General features: G+C 33.9%; 1 protein-coding gene and 1 long non-coding RNA gene across 2 annotated transcripts in view; both read left to right on the forward strand.

Annotated features, from left to right (window-relative positions):
• The window catches only part of LOC105834329 (transcription factor Sox-19b), a 42,357-nt gene extending 17,596 nt beyond the window's left edge, over positions 1–24,761 (forward strand). The window contains exons 3-5 of the mRNA XM_012676725.3: positions 1,835–2,029; positions 11,651–11,802; positions 16,849–24,761. Coding sequence (XP_012532179.1) covers positions 1,835–2,029; positions 11,651–11,802; positions 16,849–17,400 — 899 coding nt within the window. The 3' untranslated portion in view covers positions 17,401–24,761. The remainder of the gene's footprint in view (positions 1–1,834; positions 2,030–11,650; positions 11,803–16,848) is intronic.
• On the forward strand, positions 2,729–4,340 carry LOC118645563. The gene is made up of 2 exons (XR_004963275.1): positions 2,729–3,370; positions 3,498–4,340. It is a non-coding gene; the product is annotated as an uncharacterized LOC118645563 (long non-coding RNA).
• Positions 24,762–25,088: the final 327 nt, after the last annotated feature.

The following is a 25,088-nucleotide window of genomic DNA, read 5'->3' on the forward strand; positions in this document are numbered from 1 at the left end:
GATAAAGAAACGCTCGATGTCCAAAGGATTCCAGGGAGAATATACGTTTCAAGAGATTTTATTTATTAAGAATAGTGGTTCGATCCCGGCACGGGATCCTGCGCTATCAGTCCGCTATTGTCTCGGAAGACACGAACGTCGGATTCTCATCCAGCGCTTGCCGATACTCTTCTTCGGGGTTCATTGTGCTCCACCACGTATCCGTATTGTCCAACAGCCGACGTGATCCGTTGTTGTTAGCAGGCAGTAACAGCAAACGAGAGGAGCAAGGGATTTGCGGGGTCCGCCGCGAGCTCTCGGCACCCTGTACTTCTCTTATCAGTTTCTATTGCTTCCGCGCTCTCCTCTTCCCTATTATTTTCTCTATTACTATCTTCTTTTTAGTCGATCCTTCGATTTAGTCGTAGATGATTTTCTGAAAATAATGTTGTTTCGACAATCTCAAGAGGAACCATATAATTTCTGATAAAGTTTCGAGGATTTCTCCATTTAAACTTTGATTTCAATTATTTCAAATATCCAAGTCTATTCAAAAACATTTTATTTAATTATGTTCATTTCTCTTCTTCCTGTTTCCTCCATTTCTGTCAAAAAATTCTATTCTACTCGAATAAAACTTCGTACCCTGTCGATCGTTCGGAATATTGCTTTGCTTTCTCTTCTTTTCTTCCGGCAACTTTTTCACTCTCCATCGTGTCTGATAATCCTGACCAAACTATATAAAAAGAGAGGAAAGACTTGGAAGATATTAAAGTCCTCGTGCGAAACTTGGGGAGCACAAAAAAGTCGCTCTTAACGACTTCGCGACCGGTTTATCTTGAACAAATCCCGGATTAAAAGCCTCGAATTAAGCCATCTCGTTTGACAACAATAAAAACAAATTTTCCCCCGTGTACATCCTCTAAGATAATTAACATCGGCACTCCTTGTAAATTATATGTTTTCTTTTTTAAACAAAACATCGATCTTTCGTAAAAAAGAAGGAACTAAAAATTTATTCTAAATATTACAGTTCGATCGAAAGAGCATTAATTTAAAAAGAAGAATTTGGAAACCAGATTTTGGATTTCGTATTCAACCTTTTGTGGCCTCACTACCGAATTTCTCAGCGAAATCAATCTCCAGTAAACAGCTACGAGCTTTCGCTGCGTCGCGACATCGACGCGCCGTCTCGTCGTAGTCGGCCATTGTTGGTAGCTTCGCGGTGCAAATCCCGGGCGCATTGTGCCGCCGTTGCATCAGCCTCGGCGTCGGGGTCGGTGTCGCACCTCGCTACCAGCGAGTTCCGTTTCCAGAATGCCAGAACCGGGGCTTCGCGCTTTGTGCGCGCCTCGGCGACCGACAACAAGTGGTAATTAATTCTGCGCAAAACAATCAGCCCGCCTGGCACAGTGGAGGGAGACACGGAGAACGGCGAAGGGGTTAAAAACGATTCGCGATTTCTCTCTTCCGTCCCTCCATCCAATGAGACCCGTCCAATGAAATCCTAAAAGCGTTTGTTGGACGTATCACGATAAGCACATACAAACATGTAAAAGGTTTACCAAAAGCGCGTTTACAAAAACTATTATGTAATAATTCATGTATAATCGGTCTTTTCATTTACATGACTTTTGTGTCGACATTTGTGTCGAATCAAATTAGCTCGAGTCGATAATTCTAATGCACTGAATAAGAAACGTATATGCACGGAAATTAATGGACGCAGAATATACATGCCAATTTTATCAAAGTTATTGTGTTTATTTTAATTACGTTTGTGTCTACTTTTAATTATGTAATTATGTTTTTAACAATTTTAACAATGCTCTTATTATTAATTGTAAAATTATAGGTGCAGAATGGAAGCTTCTTACGGAGGATGAGAAACGCCCGTTCATTGATCAGGCGAAGAGGTTACGTGCGCAACACATGAAAGAACACCCTGACTACAAGTACAGACCGCGAAGAAAGCCCAAGACTTTGCGGAAAGAGGGTTATCCTTATAGCATTCCATATCCAAGTGTTCCCATGGAAGCTCTTCGGGCCGGTAATTATTTTTGTTATTAATCTTATTATACGACGGACGCTCTCAAAGTTCTGGGAACTGTGATTTTGAAATTTGTTATTTTATAGACAACACAAACGCACCCCAAATATTTCTGCATTTTATCTACATAATGACAAAATTTGAAAATTGAAAATGATGAAAGTAAAAGAAAAATTGTAAAAGTAACTGTAGTAAGAAACTGTCGCAAATCTAAACCGGATATTTTTCATTTAATTAATATACTTATCCTAACGCAAAATTATTTTTATGTCATCTTCGAAAAATTTGATTTATTTAGTCCACGGCGCAATTCCCAGAACTTTAAAATAATAATAGTACATTAGGTAACGAGTGTAAAGTCGGCGTTTTGTGCACGAGTGCAAAAGGCCGTTATGTTACATATCATATTTTTTTGTCACCAGTGCGTTGATATGTGGTCTCTTAAGTATCTTAGGTTCTCGCAATTGACAGGTTTTTGCTTCACTATCTGTCTATCATTAATAACATTTTCATTTTTCCAATAATTTTTAAATAAATTTCTGAAGGATTTTTCTAAGTTTTTTAAATATACTTGGCTAATTTTATTAACCTCGTACTCATTTTTTAATGCGTTTATGTACTTGGAGTATCTTTTTATCTTTGTAAATTGTTTTTTTACCTTTTTTGACAGAATTTTACTTCTTAATATACATACGTATATATATTTATATATATATATAATTGTTATGCTAATAATTTTCTACATATTTGGATTAACAAATATCTTTACCGTAGATATAACTGTAACATTCAAAAACTTGTAATTTTAAAATTTTTTATTAATAATATTAACATTTACATATACATCATGTATATTATTTGTTTATATTATTATTATTTATTTATTTTAGTTTTACAAAATTGTATGTAAACATGTTGTAAAGCACCTTAAAAGACAAGCTTTACGTATGTGCATACATGTGAATCTGTGGAAAATAATTCAAGTGAAGGTAAACTCTTTCGCGCAAGAGATCTCGAGATCTCAAAATTGATTATAACGATTTTAATCAAACTGGTCGCGATTGAAATCGCATCAATATTATATAATAAAATAACCATTAGATTTTTTATTATAATTTTAGTTTCTGAGATATTTTAACTGAAAGTGAATTTGACAGCTAAATTCCAGATAAGGCTTAATAATAACGCCGCGATATTTGCGCAGTGAAGTTCGCCATACAACACGGTTTGTTACGTATTTGCTATCGCGTCGCTACCGCGTTGTTTGATTTTTAAGAAGTGTTCTGATCTGACATGAAATAATCCATACATCAGTTTCATGGTGAACACTCTTATAAAAATGTAATAGGACAGTATTAAATTGGCCAGTAATTATTACTTATTTCAAGTATTAAAAATACTAACAATAGTACTTTTAATAGCAACATAACAGTGCTTTTATTACAACTTTTTTTTTCTTCTTCCTCAGCCTCCTATCAGAAGTTTAATGAAGCGTATTTTTGTGCTGTGCCTTTTTTACCATGTAGCTTGGTATACAATACGGATAAACCACGATTGGAGACTGAAAATTGGCCCAATAACCTAGCGCCTAGAGAGTCCTTTGTGCCCCAAAATAGGAGAATTTAGAAGAAATTAAAAATCTTTATGTATGGATTATGAATTCAAACTCTGTCACTTACACGGGACCTACAGTTCTACATCAGAATGGAATTATTTAACGAAAATGAAATCCAATGTGTCCAAAGGATTTTAGGACCTAAGATTTAAGACGCATAACTCTTTACGCCACAACTGTATACATTTTATTTAATATCATCATTTTATTCATGCAGATCCAAATTTTATTCAAATCTTTCATATATGTTCGGCAACATATAAAAATGATAAGAATGGAAATTGCATTCGGAACTTGCAAACTACAAGTCAACCGCTGTCACAGAGTGTTATGATATATATATAGGATTTTTTAGGATCTGTAGGACAAACTTTAAGATGTAATAAATCTCAACAAACAATTAATTTTATTAATAAACTTAGGAAAGAAACTTTGTCAAAATTTTTCTCAATAATTCTTTTATGAATTTAATATTTCTAACTTATGTAAACCGCGCGTCAACACTGACTGTATAATGGGATAATGTGAAACTTTTGACTTCTAAAGATCAATCATGTAACTTTTGGAAATTTTTCACTTTTCACGCTGTATCTATTGCACATTAACTTTTTTATTATTCGCATGCTGTCACATATAACTCTGTACGTAAAAAGAACAAATCACTGAATATAATTAATATACGAATATCAAAAGAAATTACTAGTATTAATATGTACAGTAGCTTTATAAGCATCACCATAATCCTAGACCATAACCATAACCATAGTGGACATTATTCCTCATTAATTATAGTAGTATATACGCTGAAATCTCGTAATAAAGAAGCTTGAAATAACCGCGTAAAATTCTTTTTATATGCGCTCAATGCACGTGAATAGGAATAACGATATAATCATGATTGGCGTTTTTACTGTTTAAAAGTAGGGGTTACTTTGTTATAAGGAACAGAGTTTCTGAGTAATTAATGTGCAATAATTGTGCAATTATATTTGAGTAATTTTTCACTCTAATAATATCAAAAATCACTTCTATAGGAGTCCTATTCGTATCTGTAGAAGTGTAAATTTTGAGAGTAAATATATTTCTTATCCTAAAATCAACAATTATGCTTACTTATTGTTTAATTATTTCATTATTTCATTAATTATTTAATCACTTAATTCCAATCAAAATTTTATAATCTTCATATATACAAAAAGTTAATAAAATCATATTTTTTTTGTTGTTTCTTTCATTTTCTAGTATCTTTTCTAATAATTTTGACAGAAACCACTTCGTTGCGCAGTGCAGCGAAGTAACGCGCGGAAGTGTTGTAAATATTGCACTTCCCACAGTTGCATAAACACTCGTGGTGAACACTTGCAACTGTGCTCACTTGCAACTGACGTCGTGTCTGGTTAGTTTATTGTGACAATTGAGTGGGCATAATGAAAACGAGCTCGCGTGCAAACGCGATGGAAGAACACAGAAAACACATGGTACGCTACCAATTTATTTAATTAATACGGAATGGAAGCACGAATGCATTATGCGCGATGAACGCGGTGATTTATAATTTAATAATTGCAATCTTTCTGTGACGCCGTGACAAAGGACCGCATGGACGAATTGGTTACGTCTGCATTACGCGATAATACGTGCGTGTTTTTCATGTAAACAAACTCGCCATCCACTTATTTATTTATCGTGTGCCGAAAGTGTATGGATAATTGCATTGTTAAAAGTAACGAGTGCTCATACAAGATATTTTACAAATATCGCAACGCGCTTGAATTATTCGTCCAATTTGTAGTTAGATCACGCTGCATTATAATTATTTAAGGCAGCTCACTGTGGCGTTAAAATATTAATTAATTGTTTAAATCAAACCGTCATTGATTTGCATCTTTTACAAATTACATCACTCGTTTTATTATTTTCATTATTACATGTTATTAAATTACATTTCAGATACACAAATGAACTTTGCGGTTATCAAGCAAGTCATTGATCTGACATAAATTTTATTTACGCACACACCCACGCATACACAGAGTGTTTCACTGAGGAAGTGATTGGAAATTTTTCCACCTTAGTTAAGGGATGCTAATCTCTTTTACATCTCCACGTGATGCATTCTGGATAGTGTTAAAACGGCCCGCAACCTTTATCTCACTGTAAAGTATGTTATAAAACTTATAAAGGCATCTTTTTTCTTTTCAATTTTAATTTTCAAGATAAATAATACAAACTCGTTGCAAATTCAATGATAAACATGCATCAAAACTAAAGAAACATACCATATATGATGAAAGCAATGTCTATTGTGCAAAGTAATGGAATACTTTTATTACCACAGTTTCCTTGCCGCTATTGTGCATCCTGTGTAGAAACGACGGTGTTCGAATATTCATGCCACATTATATTACGCACCCGTATCTACGTGGTATAATTTATCGTCGTCATGTAATTCGTGCCCCGCGTAGGCGAGTTTACGGATATCCTTCGCGAGCGCGCGCTTCCATTTGAGAAATTATTAATTCCGTCAATGGTGATATCGCGATTAAGGTCGGAATTTATCCCGACGCCCACGCGTCCCCGCCGCGAAAAGCGATCGGTAATCTCCGATTTATCGGACACGTAGAGGCTCTCCTGTCCCCCGTTTATATCTCCGCATTTCGATCCTCTCCCTTTCTTTTTTTAGATATCCTTTCCTCACGCGGTTCTATTCAAATTCAGATTGAAATTCCTGCATAGGTCAAATACGAAAATATACGAAATGACACACACTTTTAAGATATAAACTTAAAAGAAATTTGTAAAATTTTAACTATTTACCTAAGTTTCTGAAGTTATTTTATTATCAGTAATTGCAATATATATTTTTACATACGTTTTTATATTTTGCAAATTATTTATCCAAACTGAAATCTGAGGAGATATAAAAGAAAGATGAATGAAAATTGCCGTCAATTTTTGAAAACAAATCCGTGTCGTGCGTTCGTGATGATATGTGTAATAGGAACCCGTTGCTCATGACGATCTTTGAGTAGCGTCAGATCAATTGTATTTTCAATTTTATATATTTATATTTTCGTGTATTGCAGTATGTTTTACATATTTTAGAGTATATAAAAATAAAGTTTAAAAACTCCATTAAATAGAAGATTTAGAATATTATAAACTATTTATATGTAGATATAAAATTTTATCTTGAATTCTAGCGTGAATTATAAATCTCTTAGTTATTATTTTCGCTAAAAACAACAACTTTGTTACTCTCTAAATTTTAATCAGTGGATATTCACTGATTCGCAGTGGCATACTTATAACTGTGATAAACAGTGAATATTCACTGTCTTGCGGTAATTTTCACTTCAGAATTAGTGTATAGTCACTGAAAGATCAATGTATTTATTTCACTGATTGATAATCAGTAAATGATTATATGTATATCACTGAAAGTCAATGTATTTCCACCGATTTTGTCGAGTTTTCACTGATTGTGATTTAGAGAGTACAGTATGTTTATCTCTTCTGAAACATGTTTTCAGGAGAAAGCAGAAACGTGCTTCTCTTTTCCCAACGGTGCACACAGCTCTTTTCAGTTATTTCTGTTACCTCTCAGCCGTATTGGCACAGTGGCACGCGCATAAGACAAGTGCGTGGGTGGTTGGAATAAATTACCAGCTTAGCTTGCAACGCCAATTCAAATTTCCATTCCACAGCTTTCGTTTCTTAGGGATGTGAATTAAGTCTATACCTTGTGGTTGAAAACTCACCGAACGTGGGAAATCGTTAATTCTTCTGTTAATTAAAACTCTCGATCGTGATTTATTGTATACCTGCTTTAATGATGATTTAACATAATATCAATTGGCATAATAAATGTATAAAAACAAAGTCATACTTTTTAAATTTCTTGGAATAAAAATACTGCCACTACAATTTTTCGAGTGATTTTTCACTCCATAAGAGTTAAAATTCACTCTAAGAAATTAAATTTTAACTCTTATTGAGTGGAAAATTACTCGAAAAGTTATGATGACAAAATTTTTACTCTAAAAAATTTAGAGAGTACATACTCTATATACGCCGTACGGTTTAATTTTCTGTAAAATAACGTTGACTTTTACTCATAATAATTATAATTTGATTTTTAAAGTAACATTTCATAATTAATACAGAAAATTTTAAATAACAAAAACATATATGAATATGTTACAACAAACATTCATAAAAGTATTCCTATGTGTAAAACACACACACACACACACACACACACACACACACACACACACACACACTCTCTCTCTCTCTCTCTCTCTCTCTCTCTCTCTCTCTCTCTCTCTCTCTCTCTCTCTCTCTCTCTCTCTCTCTCTCTCTCTCCCTCTCTCTCTCTCTCCACGCTCAAATATTTTCAATTTACATAAAGATTGTACAATATTTGTACGTATCAATAATTTAGAAAAGAAGTATTCTAAACTAAAAACAAATGTTAGAAGAAATTAGTTGTATCAATACTGGCATAGACTTCTTAAAAAGGCCTCCCTCATTTCTCGTAAAAACTAAACATTACACTATATTAACACTGACAAAAACATCTGTTTAGAATGTTTAGATAATGAAAAAAACTCATTACTTTAACATTACTTATATCAATTAAAAACATTTAAAAAATGCATATTTTATATAATATTTTATATTATACGTACAGTATTATACAGTGTAAATAAGATTGTTTATTACTTGTACCTGTATCAATTCTAAATTATTGATACATATACCATATTTTTATGAGTGAGTGTTTCAAAACTTCCTATTGTTAATAATTTTTTAGTAAAAAAATTGCAAAGAAAAAGAAATAAAAACATGTTTCCCAAATTTCACAATTTATCATCGGTTAGACGCGTCTCGGAGACAGTTGGTCTTTTTCTCAACAAATTTATGATCGCGGGCATCCGTAAAGTCACGTGCATTCGGCCCCCGGGCGTGATCGGTGAGCCGTGGACTTTCGCATAATGTCGCGGGAGCTTAAGACAATTCGATAAATAATGAGCCAGCAACATGTTTATACGCTCGCGTGTTTACGTTCAATGAATCCTCGAGCGAACACGATCCGCAAAGTACAGCTGTGTCGCGCCGAAGGGAATTATTCGAGGATTTATTCCACGCGTTTTCCGTCCCTCTACCGCTTTAATTCCGTGCCACGCGAGATATCAGATCGATCTGCAAGAATAAAGTATACACCCGTGCTCGAATTAAAAACGAAATTATCTAAGACATCTAATCGAATGATAATCAAGTAAAAAGTCTTCATGTTACGAGCCGTATCGTATTTTCTGTCATTCTCCTTTCATTATGATTTCTTTATTTTCTTTCCACACGTTCAAATTGAATCATTCTATCTTTAACACTTTGACTGTCAAGCTGATTTCAGTATTTTTGACTTTGAATTTTAAAAAAGCAAACATTTATTAAAAATAAATTTATATTTACTATTAAATTTATTAGTAAAAACAAAATTATTCGGTTTTTTAACCTTTATAAAATATATAATAATATAAATAATATGTAATATATTTTTTATTTATATTTATATTTATTTATTCTTTATTTGTGTGTATTTGTGATCTTCGCACACTTTCTTACTTTAAGTCTCCCGGAATAATAGAACTTCTAATAAAATAAACTGTCATTTACAAACCAAAAAAATTAATAATTTTATAAAATAGATAAAAGAAGAAAAATAAAAAGCTAAACAACTCTATTGTTAATAATAAGTATAATATATTTAATAAATCATCGACTTTCAACATCTTAAATACTTAGTAAAATCATTTTTAATTAAATAAATAAAATTCATAGGTGGTCGTATAGCAAAAGTTCCGCTTTCTGGCACCAAAAATCCGGATTTAAATCCAAATTATTAAAAATATATTTTCCAAGCAATTACTACTGTCGATTCGATAAATAGCATCGCGCATATTTTTTCATGTCAAAACAAAATGTGCGCAACGCCACTTATAACAATTATCAGTAATTAGTAATCAGCAATAATACTCTATGTAAAGAATAGTAAATATCTCTAAGATTGTCTTCCGTCGGAGTAAGGCAACTGAAGTTGAATGAGTATCTTTCTAAAGCTGGATTTTAGAGAGATACGATATAAGTTTAACACGTGGAAAACAAGTCAATTCAAATTTACTGTCTTATTTTTTTACGTTTTCTATTGTTTTATCTCTCTTTTTCTATTCTTTTTCTTGTCTAGAAATGCACAACGTATTCATATACACATACACAAATATAAATTCACGTTACCACTAAATGTACGACAGTATGTATCCTTTATCCATTCTTGGTTCGAGTCTCGCGAACACATGAAACAACATGAAAGACTATGCGAGACCGTTCGTACAGGTAAGGTTTCAAAATGCGAAGAGCTATAGGATGCGCCGAGCCGAGAAAACGACGTCGCGCCGCGAAGTCTTTTGTGTTTGCGTTTGAATTATTATGCGACAAATTACGACAGACGGTCACGACGTACATAAAATATTTAGACTTAGTAATCAGACCCCGTCGCGCCTTCGTCCGGCGTGGAAATTCAAAATTACGTAATCCGGTATGAAGCGCGAAACAATGAAGACAATAGCGACCCAAGAACGGCAAACAAATCTCTACAAACCGAGGGGACTCGCGCGTACCAAGCGTACGATTCATCGAACATCTGTTCTCGAAATTTTGTCGGCGAAGTGAAGGAGGTAAGTCAAAATCGGCAGATGCCGTAAAGAGACCACGTCTGATTAACACCGTCTATTGAATCGAGGAAATAAGAATCGAAAATAAAAAAGAAGGAAACCTAAATGAAAACTTCCACAAAACACATCGGCGCGAACCTATTATAAGAAATAATTATTCCCTGAAATAAGTTGCTACCTCTCTACGAATCAGTGGAGAATCGAAACGATAAATGAATAATATATATATATATATATATATATATATATATATATATATAATAACATATAAATAATACAAATAATATTATAAAAAATATATATCTGTTTACGTACACTTATTTAAATGCTAAATCGTAATCTGATTATGTATCTTATAATTTCCCTCTCCTCCCCGCTCTAAAAAGAAACACATGGGAAGAATAAAGAAAAAGAATATATTTTACTTTTTATCACCCTCTTTCCTTCGCAATTCCTAGATATCGACCGATCGCAACATAAGAGAACTCGTGATTGCTTCATCAGATGCAACCAGAAATCCCGATAAGACTTCATACGACTTCTCGCGCCCACACGCCAAGAATCGAGTCTCGTCTCGGGCTTCAAAATGCTCACCTTGCCTGTGGCGAGCGTCATTGGCGATCATAAATCTCAAGGAACTCAACGCCAATCATCCTCCTTCGGGTTAGGTTCGCTGAAACGAGGCGAATGAGCAACATCTCTCGGTCGCTATCGTCCTCGTACGACAATGGGGCTTCGTCGAAGGCTTTGTCGATGATCGATAAGCTACCCAGTACACGCTCGTCCCCTCCCCCCTCCTCCTTTCTCTCCTTCTAAACGAATAGCAAAGCATGCAAAACGGTAGAAAGAAAGACGCATTCCTGATAGACGTAGATATCAATCTCCGCCGAAAATATGGCGGATGATCATTAGCGGCCATTGTCGAATCCCGAAAGAAAGTGGGTTCTTTTGAGATAAGTAATAATCACTTACTATTCGCTAAATCATCGATCGTTTATTTTCTCCCGTTATTCCCCGGCTCGATGCTGAAGACTCCCCCCCCCCCCCTCCCTCCCGTACATAAACGCAGGTACATAAGAATATCGTTACTTTTATTTCTAATACAATTAACGTCTGTTTCTTTCTTTTCTAAAGCAAACCGGCATTATTTAACACGTGAGTCGCGTGGCGAACGATTAATGTTGATTCATATCTCGATAATTAACACATCAGACAAGGCTGAAGACGTCATCAACATCTTACGAATATCCGTACTTTATAATGTTATAGGGATGGCCGGTGGCATGGGACAGGCTGGGATGGGTTCCTATTACACCCCTGCCGCGGCTTATGGCTCACTCTCGGCAGCCAGCATGGCTGCAGCCGCCGCCGCGGCTGCACAACAGTCTGCCGCCATGTCTGGTCTCGCGGCACCTGCTCAAGTAAGTCGATAATTCTTTCACGTGATCAACATGTACACGGCATATCAACATTACACCACCTCGAGGCGTAGAACAGATGCACGTATTTAATCCCCCTCCCAGGATCTCATTAAACATAGTTGTTTAAATTGTAGACTTCTCTCTTTCTCTTTTTTTGTTGAGCGCTTAATTCAGCGCGTCTTAATTGAGCTTCTATAAGAAATATGGCTACATCTTGCTGTTTATTATTGTAATCGTGCACTCGTCAATGAAAGTATCGCATACGTAAATTTATACCAAAATTTTGTATACTTTCTAATAAACGTAACGCAAAAAAATCATAACATTTTAATTTTTTATAAAGCATTTTATATTACGTAAAAAGTACAAATACAGTAACAATGTTCAAAAAGGCTAACTTTCAGCATTCCAACGTATTAATTTTTTTCACAAGTTGGAAGCAATTAAAATGACTACTTTTTTATTCAAACCTCGAGGATTCAATTTAAAAAATCGCACAACCTCTTTAATTAAAAACAAAGACTCTCGATGCAAGATGCAAGTAATAGAAAGTCGATTTTTTCCACATCAAGCGTAATGTAGTAAAATCGCCTTAAAAATTTTTATTTTGATGAATCAAGCTGTATCATATATCGTACCGTTTCATGAAAAAAAATACTAAATTAAAATCGTTAAAAAGCGTTTAAAAGAAATTTTAATAGAAGAAGTTAACATATTTTTTAAGAATTAAATGGTAATGATTTTTTGCGGCTTTATGCTTAATTGAAATTATTTTTGACATAAACTTAGCTGTGCAATTTTGTTGACGAATGTATAAAGCAATATAGCTACATAGATAGAAATAAATTTTATTATAAAATTGTCTACGCTAAAATTAGTTAATTGATTTAGTTAATTGTACTTTGTTCATGAATTCGTGGAATGTGTACTGATGGTATGTCAGATGCGATAAACTATAATTAATATTGAAAATATTTTTGGCTGAATCGAAAAGTAACACGTTCTAGAAAGTCATAGTCAAGTTCTAGAAAAGAACGAAAATAAAAAATCTATAGATAAATACGCAATTTCGATTGTGATTGCTTAATTACTTACAATCTTACATTTAAAATTGTAATACATATACTATCTTATAAATTGAGCACTACTTACGAGTCGAATTGCCAGAAAGATTCTTCCCAAATTTCGTGCGAAAAAAGTTCCAATGGACTATGATAACTTACTGATTTTGATGGAATTCCAGGATAAAAATAACTTCCTGTTTACTGTCAAACAATCTCCACAAACACGTAAGCTATTAAATGGAATAAAGTTTGAAAATAAAACTTGAAGAGTTTCACTATCTACCAATACAGTTTACATTCTTATATGTTAAAAATGCAACACCTACAAAAATTTATGAAATCTTAACGATACATCCTTTTGAATAATCCTATGTATATGACGCAATGTCTGTAGACATGAAGATTAAACATAAAAGGCGAGCAAATACGCAATCAATAGGTAAAAAAAAATTAACAAAAATTCTTTCGTCAAGTTGTTTAATCACAAATTTCATTTATCTCGAAAACAATGGATGGTAAGTCAAAGTCATAGGGAAAAGGAGGGAAAAAAAAAGAGAATAGCGCTCGGCGCGCGCTCGCGCTCGCACGAGGAAGAGTCGATTCAGAAGCGAGGTGGAAGGATGAGGGTGGAAACGCGGAAGGTAGCGGGAGAGAGGGTGAGTGTAGGTACGTTCATTCGTTGTCGCAACAAAGAAGCCCCCGGGTGGCTTCGCAAACAGAAACCGGAGACCGTGGTCTGTGTATGAATTTCCGCAGCTGGCTACAGGAGACAAACAGATAGCTAGTTATTTCTGCATTCAACGGCTGAATGGCCGACGCGTCTGGAACGAGGCACCGGCGCGATACAAGCGACCATTATTGGCGAACATCGGCGGCGAGCGGCACGCTCGAAGAATTCCAAGCCTTATCTTCGCCCGGCCGAGTTCGAGCTCTCTTCCTTTCTCTCCGGCGCATTAGCGTCGCAAAAGTGTCTGATTGCAAAATCTTGAGGAAAAAGAAATCACTTCAGTTCTCACGTAATCAAATTTAGATTAGAAATTGCAAAGGAGAATCTCTCTCTCTCCCTCTCTCTCTCTCTCTCTCTCTCTCATTATTACTTTCTATGTAACACAACCAAAGGAGAAAGAGAAGAGAGCTTTTCGTGGAACGGCTAGAGCCAAAAAGGGTTAAAAACTTTGAACAAAATCACGATTAATTTTTTAATTAATCTAAGAAACAAAATTAACTGTAATTCATCGAGCTCAATTTGATCAGTAAAAAGCTAAATTTTCTTTCAAAGTTTACCGTTGTATAACGAAGGAAAGAGAAGAAAGAGAGCTAAATCCTAACAAACATAGATAATGTAATTGAAAGCAGTTCTAGTTGCTGATCAAAATAATTGTTAAAATAATAAAGCAATCTGATAACGCGTTTTATCGATACTCTGAGAATCTTCCGAAGGAAGGAAGAAAGATCTTACAAAATGTTGAAACGACTGAAGTATCGAGGGCTACGGCACAATGCAGCAATGCGAGGGAAGTTGACTGTCTTGCTCTCTGTGCTCTCCCTCCCCCCTCCCCCCGGGGGGTCATTTGGAAAATAAAGTGCGCTCATTCTCTTTCGCTCATGACTTCGACGACACATGGTGTAAAAGGAGAACGCCGGTCTTTTGTGAACGAAAACAGAGGCGAACGGTGCATGGTGTGTGTCATTGTCCTTTTTAACAGTGACATCGCGCTGGATAATTAAGTCTCTCAGAACGAAGGAGGAATAAACTATCACGACCATGACGAGGAGAGACGAAAGGAACAAATGACACACATATAGAACTATAATAGATAATATGAGTCTAAAATTGGACACGGTTATGCAATATGTATAACTGTTTCATAACTGCCTTCTTGGTACTTTCGAGTTTATGTCATACAATTTACTTCATCTCGAGTAAATCGATCGATAACCTATCTTTTTGATAAACTATCTTTAAAAAATAATTAAGATAATTATACTGAAATATTTTAATACCGTTTAGCTTATTACACATTCCTAATCATAGATATTTTAAAAGTTGCTCGGTTATCTCAAATTTCCAAACTTAGAAATTGACAAAATTACTCGACTTCCAAATTAATTCGATAAATTTCCGGAGCAGGATGATCGATTAATAAAAATTGAGATATTGATTTTATGAATCAATTATATAACAATCATCTGTATGTGTATACAATGTCTAATTAATAAAACACATGTGTCGATCGTGATAATCGTAGTCATAGCGATCGAGCGGGACTTTCGACGCGAATATCGCTCTCAACGTCGCGCGGCGAAAAGGAATTTTTTAATTTCCGAACACCGTTGCGCGCGATTCGCGGATCGCGGCGAGTGGGGTTTTCGAGGCGAGAGAAGGTGAGCTGTAATCAATTGGTCGTAGCGGGCGGGAGAGAGACTTAGCATTACTAAGACTGGATGTAAATCATCCGGACAAAGCCGCTTAACGATCCGACAAAGGATCCCGGCACGGTCCTTCCTTCGTCCACGAATTATAGAATCGGGAATATGCGCGCTGCTTCCCGCCTCTCCTTTTCCTTCTTTTATTTTTTCTTTCTTATTCCTTTTTATTTTTTAACACCGGTCTCTCGGGCCGGTTCCTCTCTTCAACTCGCGGCAGCTTGGTCCAAACGTGCTTGGCCCAACGTGACGAAATTTATGGCCATTGGCAGCGTTGTCTTCGACGTAGAACAAATCTCCGGCCCCGGGTCGCGTCGCGGATCCACCGATTTCGCGATTTGCGCGCGCTGACCGAATCGAATGCGTTGACTCTCGAATTTGTCGCTTGCTCCTTTTGCTCGTCGCCTGCTCGACAGTGTCGCGTTTTCGGTTCCCGTTCTTCCCCCTTTCCCCCCTCTCCCGAAGATCAACGTGCACCAGGACCCAATGAAAAACCGACGGGGACTAATAACGTTTTAAATTTTATTAGAATCGTAGATGTTTGACGCAATTAGTGGAGAATTTTTCTGAACAAATCGATTTGCGTAAATTAAATATAATTTGATCCGGTCGCTACAAAATATTTAAAAAATCTAAACGTAACAAGAAAAAGCATATAAATCACTATTTGCTTTACTTAAATAACTCACAATTACTAAAAATTTATGACAAAATTCTTGTTGGTATAAGTTGTTATCCAGAATAGAGCTCTGTTAATACGTTATAAACAGAAGTTCTTTAGACATATATAACAAACACAATTAACAGCTTACTGGAAAGATTTAAAAAATTGCGGTTATGGAACCTGTAAGAAACACTACCAACAAATACTCTCAAAATTATTTTTATTTCTAAAAGAATAAAAAATTAATGCTCTCTGACGAATCTTGCACATCAGTATCACAAAAGTGTCGGTATATTATATATAATATTACACAAAAGTATCAAAAATATATGTAAAAAAACCTTTGGATCTTGTGCATTGTAGTATTATAAAAATATTATAACAAATAATATATTAGCCAATAATATTGTGAAAATACAATCAAATTACATGCGAAAGGATTACGGGACTCACACTCGCGATATTCGTAAGTGACCCATAATTCTGAACGCAGACAATATAAGTTTAGACATCAATTGCACACATTACGTCAAACATTAAATTCAATTACGTCATTTGAAAGCCATATCCAAACTCTTCAAATTAAATTAAAGTTAAGAAATTAATATTCGACATATTTCTCAAAATGACAGAAAAAATACACACACCTACAAGACTTTCGATTGCAATACTAAAATGCAAGTTTTATTACAACACAATAAACACTAACGGACTCAGTGGTTATATTATAACATTTGTACAATATGTAAAGAAGTAATCTGGACGGTTATTCCTAGAATTCAACACGAAGTATACGAGACATCGTGAGTTCCATAACCCTACATCTAGTCCATAACCGCCTTCTTTCCTCTATTATTCGCATCACTAGACGTTTCTCTGTTTCTGTTACAGGTAGTAGGCTCAATGGACGCCATGAAGTATTCAATGGAAGCTGATAAATATCGCGCCGCCTATATGCCGCCCAGCACTCTAACAATGAGCATGTATTCGGATCCCAAGTACCTGGATTCCTCCAATTCCAAGGCTTATCTGGATCGCACCTACTTAGATGCAAAGGCATACTTCGAAGGCGTGCAACAGTCGAAGCTGTACATGGATCAGAAACCGATTGCGGAGTACAATCGGCCCAGCTACGAGCCCAACAAGCTCTACGAGGAGTCCAGTCCGGGTAGCGTCGTCGGCGGAAGTGGACCGACGAGGTCGCCGCCCGCAGAGTCACCAGATACCAGCAAGCAACACGAAAGGACGGAACAGGGCTCGTCCAGCGCGAGCTCAACATCGACGTCATCGGCCGCGAGCCCCGGCGCGACTCTGCCAGCGTATTATCCCGGATCAGTTCAAGCCGGCGGCTTGCTCGGCCCGCAAATGGGCCAGTACGGTGGATACCAAATGGCACCGGCACCAGGAAATGAATCTTTTCGGCGGCCGTTGGTTATCTTGTGACCCGATAGAGCGTAGCTCTGATCTATCTTCGATCTATAGGAGCAATTGCTATGATGGTTACCGCAAACTCAACGGAACGAAGCCCCGACGGTACCCAACGGAAACGCAGACTTTTCCGGATGTCGTCAGTCGCGGTTCCGATAATTAGAAGGACGGGATGATGTGAATTCCGATACATCCTCAAGAAGGATAATCGCTACGTATCTCTCTCTTTCTCTCGATCGTTACGACCGTAGATTTAACGAGACAAAAGTTAAATCGTTGTTTACCATAAAGCCATTGAAGAAAAAGATTATCCTTCAAATCAAGCCAATTAAGTAAAAGTATACCAGGATCTATGAAATTTTCCAACAATAACTGTTTTCTCGTCGTAATGATTACGGATTTAACCTATTACGGATTTAACAAAAGCATCCATCAGTCAACATCAATCATGATATCTTCACCCTCGATTCTTTTCTATAGAAGACTTCTGGCAATCCTTGAAAGGTACTGAGGTGGAGCGAGTACAATAAATGAAGAAGATCTCACAAATCATTTTTCTCGAATTCTAACGTAATTTGAAGTGCAAAAGAAGAGAATACCAATACTTTCTAAAACGAAGATACATAACACTTACATGCAAACAATCTATTTAAAAATTATTGTAGAAAACATTCTTAAACCAACATCTGCCGTTGAAGACGATCGATCTGAAAGAATGCTATCGACTAAGAAAGATTAGGCAGTTTCCTGACAGCAAGATTATAATCAATACCATCGCCCTAGCAACGGAATTAAACCTGGCCAATAGACTACTTTGAGAAACGGAGAACGACCAACGACAGTAATGTCGTTACAGATGACAACGAAGACCGGGAGGACTTCCGCTGTGTCGTCGGCTGACTAGTCTTAACCGAGGTGTGCTGATAATTGTACATAATCCCTGTGTAAATAGTGTAGTAAAAACTTGGCTTCTTCCGGATTTCCGCGCGCGAATCCGCTTTCTTACGGTCTCTCTCCATCCAAGAATTCCCCGAGAGGAGAAAGCAGTACAAATGGAATCATGTGCGTGCGTGGTGTCCAAGAGCTGTCGCGAGTGTTCAATCTCGAACGGTGTAAAAGCAACTTGTACTTTAATTTTCTTTCTTGAAGACGAAGAAAACTTCATTGATGGTTGCGTAAACCATCGAAAAGGTAAATTTCGTACGTAATGACTACGTATGCAAAATTTATTTTATAAGAAATTTATTATTATTTCTTATATTTATAAGAAATTTTTTAGAAACTTTTCTTTAGAAAATTAGAAAACAAATTTGTTTTAGAAAATAAGAAAGAAAGCAAAACAAAAATGAAATTGCCATAAGAGACAAAACGCAGTTGTCGATGCGAAATCAAGTTTATTACTATATTTATTCGAAATAATTAAATTGTCGCAAATATTTCGACTCTCGGTTTAAGTTTTTCTTAGTGCAAAGAATTGACATAGCAAGATCTATCGTCCATTTGACATTATTAATTAATTATTTTTGATGAATTCAAAAAATCTTAATGTTGATATTTAAACACAATATGGATCCTTATAATATTTAACGTTATACAGAAGATTAAAAATACGTCAATATTTTTGTTGTACCTAAAGATAATTTTAATCACATTCAATTGCTACTTAGGTATTCAATAAGCTATTGAGTGCTTAGTAACTGGTCACTAATAATTACACCGATTGATAAACTGTATAACGTTGAAAAGGTATTCTCATCTTAAAAGTCAAATTCGATTTTAAAGAAAAATGCCATTAAGTTTTATAATGGTATAGAAAAATATTGGCAATAACTTCTAAGTTATAGATTGCTAACAGTTATATGCCATCACCTGCATCGTTTCTTGCACATTCATAAATCCATCGTTGAAGATACCATAAAATTACGACTTTAACCACTTCTTTTTCCCCTTGTATATCACGTTTTTGTATTCCCCGTTTTCTATAATGTTCGAAACGAAACTAAACGCTCAGAGGAAAAAGAAATTCTGCTTCTCAATAAAAAGAGACATTTTAGAATATCTTCAAAAGGTCGGAAGTAATAGCGAACGATGGTTATGGCAGTTAGCTAGCGCGCATTATTTGAATCGATCAAGCGACCCTACCACGTCATTTTATGTCCTGTATATCTCTTGGCTGATGTTTATTTTTTCAAAAAGTGTTTTTATGGGATATTCTTAAGATTGTAAGCTTTAAAAAATCGATTTTTAAAATTTCAAAACTACATTAACCCCTTATAATTAATAAAAAATATAAAGCGGTAAATACGTCGCAAAATAAAAGACGTATAATGATTTGTAAAGAAATGACGTCATTATTACATTTTAAATAAATAACACAACAGGTCGATATTTTAAAATTAATAATTAAATTCGAATCCTGGCTGAAATATTATTTTTTACAATAAATCATTTAGTTTTTTCGGGGAGGGAGAATTTTATAAATGCTTCTGAACATTGATTATCTGGCCAGTAATTGTGTTTCAAGACTGACTAAAAATGTCGCCGTGCACTTTATACAAACTGGTAATGTTAAATTCACGCAAGAATTAATATTCAGCACCAAAATCTGCTGCGGACCAATATAGGCAACTTTATCTATATCTTAATGTTTAAAATAATTAACTAATGACATCAAAATGACGATAGCTTGCTATTTCTGAAAATTGTTTGTTAATTATAGATTCATAATAAAAATCATACATTTCCATTGGTAAAATTCGCTTCCTTGTTCAAAACAGTAAAATAAGATACAGAATTAGTAAACTGATGTAGTCAAACAACATCGTAATGCCAATGATATGAAACTTTTAAAGAATCAACTAAAACAAGGGAAAGAGCTTAATCAAAATTTCATTTTTGTTTTGATTTATTATTTTAGTCGTCCATGCTTGGCATTTCACTCGCTCCAACAGGTAAAAGCGCGTTTAATCTATAATGATATTATCTCAGAAACTCTCCAGATTGTTTTAATTTTAATAAGAAAGAAAATTTTTATTTTTTTATTCGCGTGTTTATTCTCGCGGAAAAATTGTTGCGTCGTAAGTATATAACGAATTTTATTCGCGATTGTCGCGTGGTTGTCATGTTTTGTTTTCATCAAATTCATTATATTGTATTTATTTCCTTATAATTTAAGGCTCCTGCTAGCTCAGTTAACAAGTCCGCGTTGACAGTGATGGCTTAATTCGAAACGGGAAAAACCAGAGTTTTTATAAATTTTTGAATAGTTTCTGAAAATTCTATGAAAATGAAATAAAATTCAATTTTTTTTAGAAATTATTTTCAAAATTCAGTTTAGTCAAATATTTCTCTGAAAATGTATTGTAATTTCTCTGACATGTCGCTAAAAGTATCAATAAAATATTGAAAAAATGCTGGAATATACGAAAATTGTCCAACCACGAGTAACGCGTCGCTAAGCGGATAAGTTCTATATTTCTCATAAGTAAAAAAATCACAAAATTATATAAAAAGTGCAACGTTGTGTTCTTCATTCCTTAATAAGAGTATTTTATTAAAGTGATACAATTTCAGAAAACAAATAAATAAACTAAAAACTCTTAATATTATAAGAACTTTACAAAGAAAGAAGAATAAGAGTTAAACGCGGTTTATGGCGCATAAAAATTGAAATCTATTTAAAGTTCCATATTTGCAAACGTTTCAACTAAATATTATGATATCTAAATGTAATACTCGATTTTTGGTGAACTGCAAAAAATGTTTAAATACATTTAGCCCTGCAGCTAACGTCAATAGACAACGCACTCATTCTGTTTGTACTTCCACCTGGAGATTTTTTTTTACATGAATACGACTGTAATGCATTGTAGATGGCTCGAAAATGAAACCGGAACGATTCAAATATGGAACTTTAAATAAATTTCAATTTTTCACGTTTGACCCTTATGCTCATTCTTTTATGTAAAATTAAAAAAATTTTTTTATGAAATTTTAGAGCTGGCTTCGGTAAAATTTTTCACCAAGATTCTTTTATATCTGAATCTAAGTACAGCGATCTTTTAGCTAAGGATACATACGTATACATATAACAAGTAACATTCCAAGACTCTGTAGAAATTCTATCGCGTTAAACACAATTTTATTAGGCAATTCAGAGTCAACGCTATTATTATTGCGCAAAATTATTTATCAAGAGACACGGTAGTGGCTCGCGCTAAATGAAAGCGTAGCTTTCGCGAGCCCGACCGTGTTCTTTACGCGAGTACGCGACTTGCGAGCACCCGAGATTATCGGATCTCAGAAACGGCTAAACGGATCGAGTTCTAACTAGGCTCAATCGAAAGCTTGGGGTCAATTTGTATTAGAAAACTATTTTTATTTTTCCTCTACGTATCCTATGAGAGGAGATATCACGACGCAAAGTCCAAATGTCAAAATTTTCATGTAAGATACGCCGTCGTCGACTTCAGATTGTTTTATAACATCAGACAATATTACAGTCGTTTCGACTCAAAATTTTAAATGTATTTTTTTGCTATGAATAAAAGATTTAAACATATTCTTTAAACCTTAACCTCTTATGAGAAATATGATGACTCCTCAATACGTTTCTATGGTGTATGCTTTGTATTATTTACACAATTACACAAAATCTACAATTTAAATGCAGAATGAACTAATTAGAGAAATCGTGACAAAATACTTTATAGTTTATCATTATCTTCCGAGAGATAGCAGTTAAATAAAATATTTTTAGTCGGATTTAAATCCGGGTCTTCGGCACACAGAATAGACGCACAATTCTCTACGTCACAATCGTTACATATAACTGCATATAATAAAACAAATAAAAATACTATGTCAACTAAATTAGTTCAATCTAAGTAAGAATTTGATTAAGTCCAAAAAGAACTTAAATTTTATTATTTTAGAAATTTAAATTATTCTTACAAGGTACAGCGTTTTTGTTTTATTTTAATGCAGTATTTTTGTATCTACAATAATTGTAATGTTAAAATGTAATTTGATTTGAAGATGCATTGATATTGTAAAACTAAAAACTCTAAGAAATTCTATTTATTTTTTTAAATAAATATGTACATTTTTAAAACATTGTTTCTTAAGCAGATATAAAATTTATATCTGTCTTTATATCTATATTGTGAATAATATTTCTCTCTTCAAAAAACAAATCAGTATCAACTTATCAGAGATAAATATTTTATATCCATTATATTATCTCTTTAAGAAAAGTGTTTTTGTTTTTTCATGTTTATATTATAAAAACAAAAAGATTATGATTAATATATGCACGATAATTGGATTCATTAATTAGTATTACAAATGTAACATTATATTACCGGTATTCATAGTTCGTTTCTTAAGAAGTCTTCTCTTAAGATGCTAATACGGCTCTGTGGTTGGTTTATAAACATCTTAACATTGTACTTAAGACAATCTTGACTAATCGACGATCTTCTAATAGATTTTCTAATTTTTCTTGCTGACTTTTTAATTATGAGAAATGCATGGAACTGTGCACACTTCTGTCCTCTCACATTTGAGATTAACTCTTGACGTACACGAAGATGTCGACAAAGATAAAAAATTTTTATACTCTTACACATAAGAAGAAAGTATTCTTCAGAATTTACAATTCTTATTTAAACTCTTATTGCTTTAAGTTTAGATTATTTTAGAATTTAATTATTAATATAGTTACTTTTGTTTCCGCTTCGTGAAGATTCCTATTTCGGAATTCTTTATATGGGTTATTTATTGATTACCCAAACAAAACGGGAGTTTTTAGTACGTTGTATAAGTCTGTTCTATCAATTACAATGTTATTGCAATGTTATTGAGAAATATTTTTAATGTACATACGTTTATAAAAATTTTTAAAGAAAAAGATATTATATGTCATAATTTAAACGTTCCATATTATTATTATTATTATTATTATTATTATTATTAGATTTTGTCCTGTAAGAAAGATATAGTATTGCTCGTTATGCTACCAAGTTAGCTTAATTTTCCTTCTTTTTCTTCTTCTCCTTCTTTCTTGTAAAATAGACTTAAACCTAGTTTTTTTTCTCTTATGTATATCTATGATATGCACGTAGATTAGACACAGACATACGAGACCTACAGTTTAACGCCAGTTCCGAACGGCTAGACTAAAGAGATCTGTGTGCATAAAATACTCTTAATGACTCACCATTTCATCGTAGAGGACAAGCGTATAATTACACAATTTTCAGTGAAATATTTTCTCAAATTCGACTAAACTCCTGACTTCCTTGTGTGGAAGTTTCAATTTCAAAGAGACGAAACTCTATTTCCCATTTCCGAAAATGATTAAAAAAGAGACGTTAAGCAGGACACCCTGTATAAAGAATATTTTTTCGCATCTGATGTCATCAATACAAAATGGCTGCAATGAATAAACAGGGGCCTTAATCAATTATAATTTAATATTTACTGTTTAGAATTTTACTGTTAATTTAATACTGGTTTGAATGACAAATTCTTTATATGAGACAAAACTTCCTAAATTATGAAACTCCTATTTATTATTATTTTTTAATAATTATGCGTATGTTAAAACATTGTTTTTTTAAAAAGGTAATATAAATCTTATATTATCTTTTCTCTGCGCACAACAAAAGAATGTTAGATATTAGAAATTAAAATTAGAATTTTAGAATCAGTTTCCTCAACAATCGTGAACATTTAAATGTAACGTACAATTGATACAAATAAAGAATAAGATAAAATATAAATGTGTCGTACAAAATACAACATAACTTATTATTCATTTGTAATATTTAATGAAATATTTAATGAGTCTAAAATTCTAATTCACATTCCTAATGCCTAATGTTCCTCCAATGTGCGCAGAAACATAGAAAACATGTTTTTTTTTGTTTTCTTTTTATCTTTATATTATAAAATAACGATTGTGATTAACACAGTATATAACATTAATTAGTTTATTAAGGACATTAGATGCTATTAAAAATGTAAGAGTATATAATTTCTTCTTGTTGATTTTTTGATTGTAAGATATGTATGGATCTCATACCACTGATCCTCTACTTATTCTAGTTATTTACAATTTGTTTTTGCTTAATAATATCGATCGATACATTCGATCCCCGATTTTGCAAGAGAGAAAGTAAGTGAAAAACATCTCGCTCAAAAAGTGAGCCCTATACGTAACATGTAACCTTAGTATTTGTATCGTTACAATGAACTTTAAGCTATATCGACTTAAGCTGTATATTATCTGCGTATAACATTATAAGTGACAAAAATAAGTTATAAATATTGTACCGTAATTAAGAAATAAACGTTAAATATCATCCTTCAAATGTATGTGTCAATATACCTTTTCAATTTTAGGGTAACAGCATATTGAACTATAAAATATTTAATTCAAATGATTTTCGATAATTTCGCTTCGTAAAAATAAGAATAAAAACAATAATCACTGATATTATGCAATGTACCAAAAAGCAGCACACGCGGTAGCGTACGATTTCAAAGCGTTTCTCAAATAATCTTTGCAAGACCTTTTTTTTTATAGAAATTGACACAGAGAAGTAGTTTCCATGTACATCCGGGTGGAAAAGGGAATCAGAGTTATGCATGAATGCTGGAATGAAGAGTTAAAGGCCAGATTTTGAAAGGATATTTTC

Source organism: Monomorium pharaonis, chromosome 5, assembly GCF_013373865.1.
Source record: "Monomorium pharaonis isolate MP-MQ-018 chromosome 5, ASM1337386v2, whole genome shotgun sequence".
NCBI classification, from domain to species: Eukaryota; Metazoa; Arthropoda; class Insecta; order Hymenoptera; family Formicidae; genus Monomorium; species Monomorium pharaonis.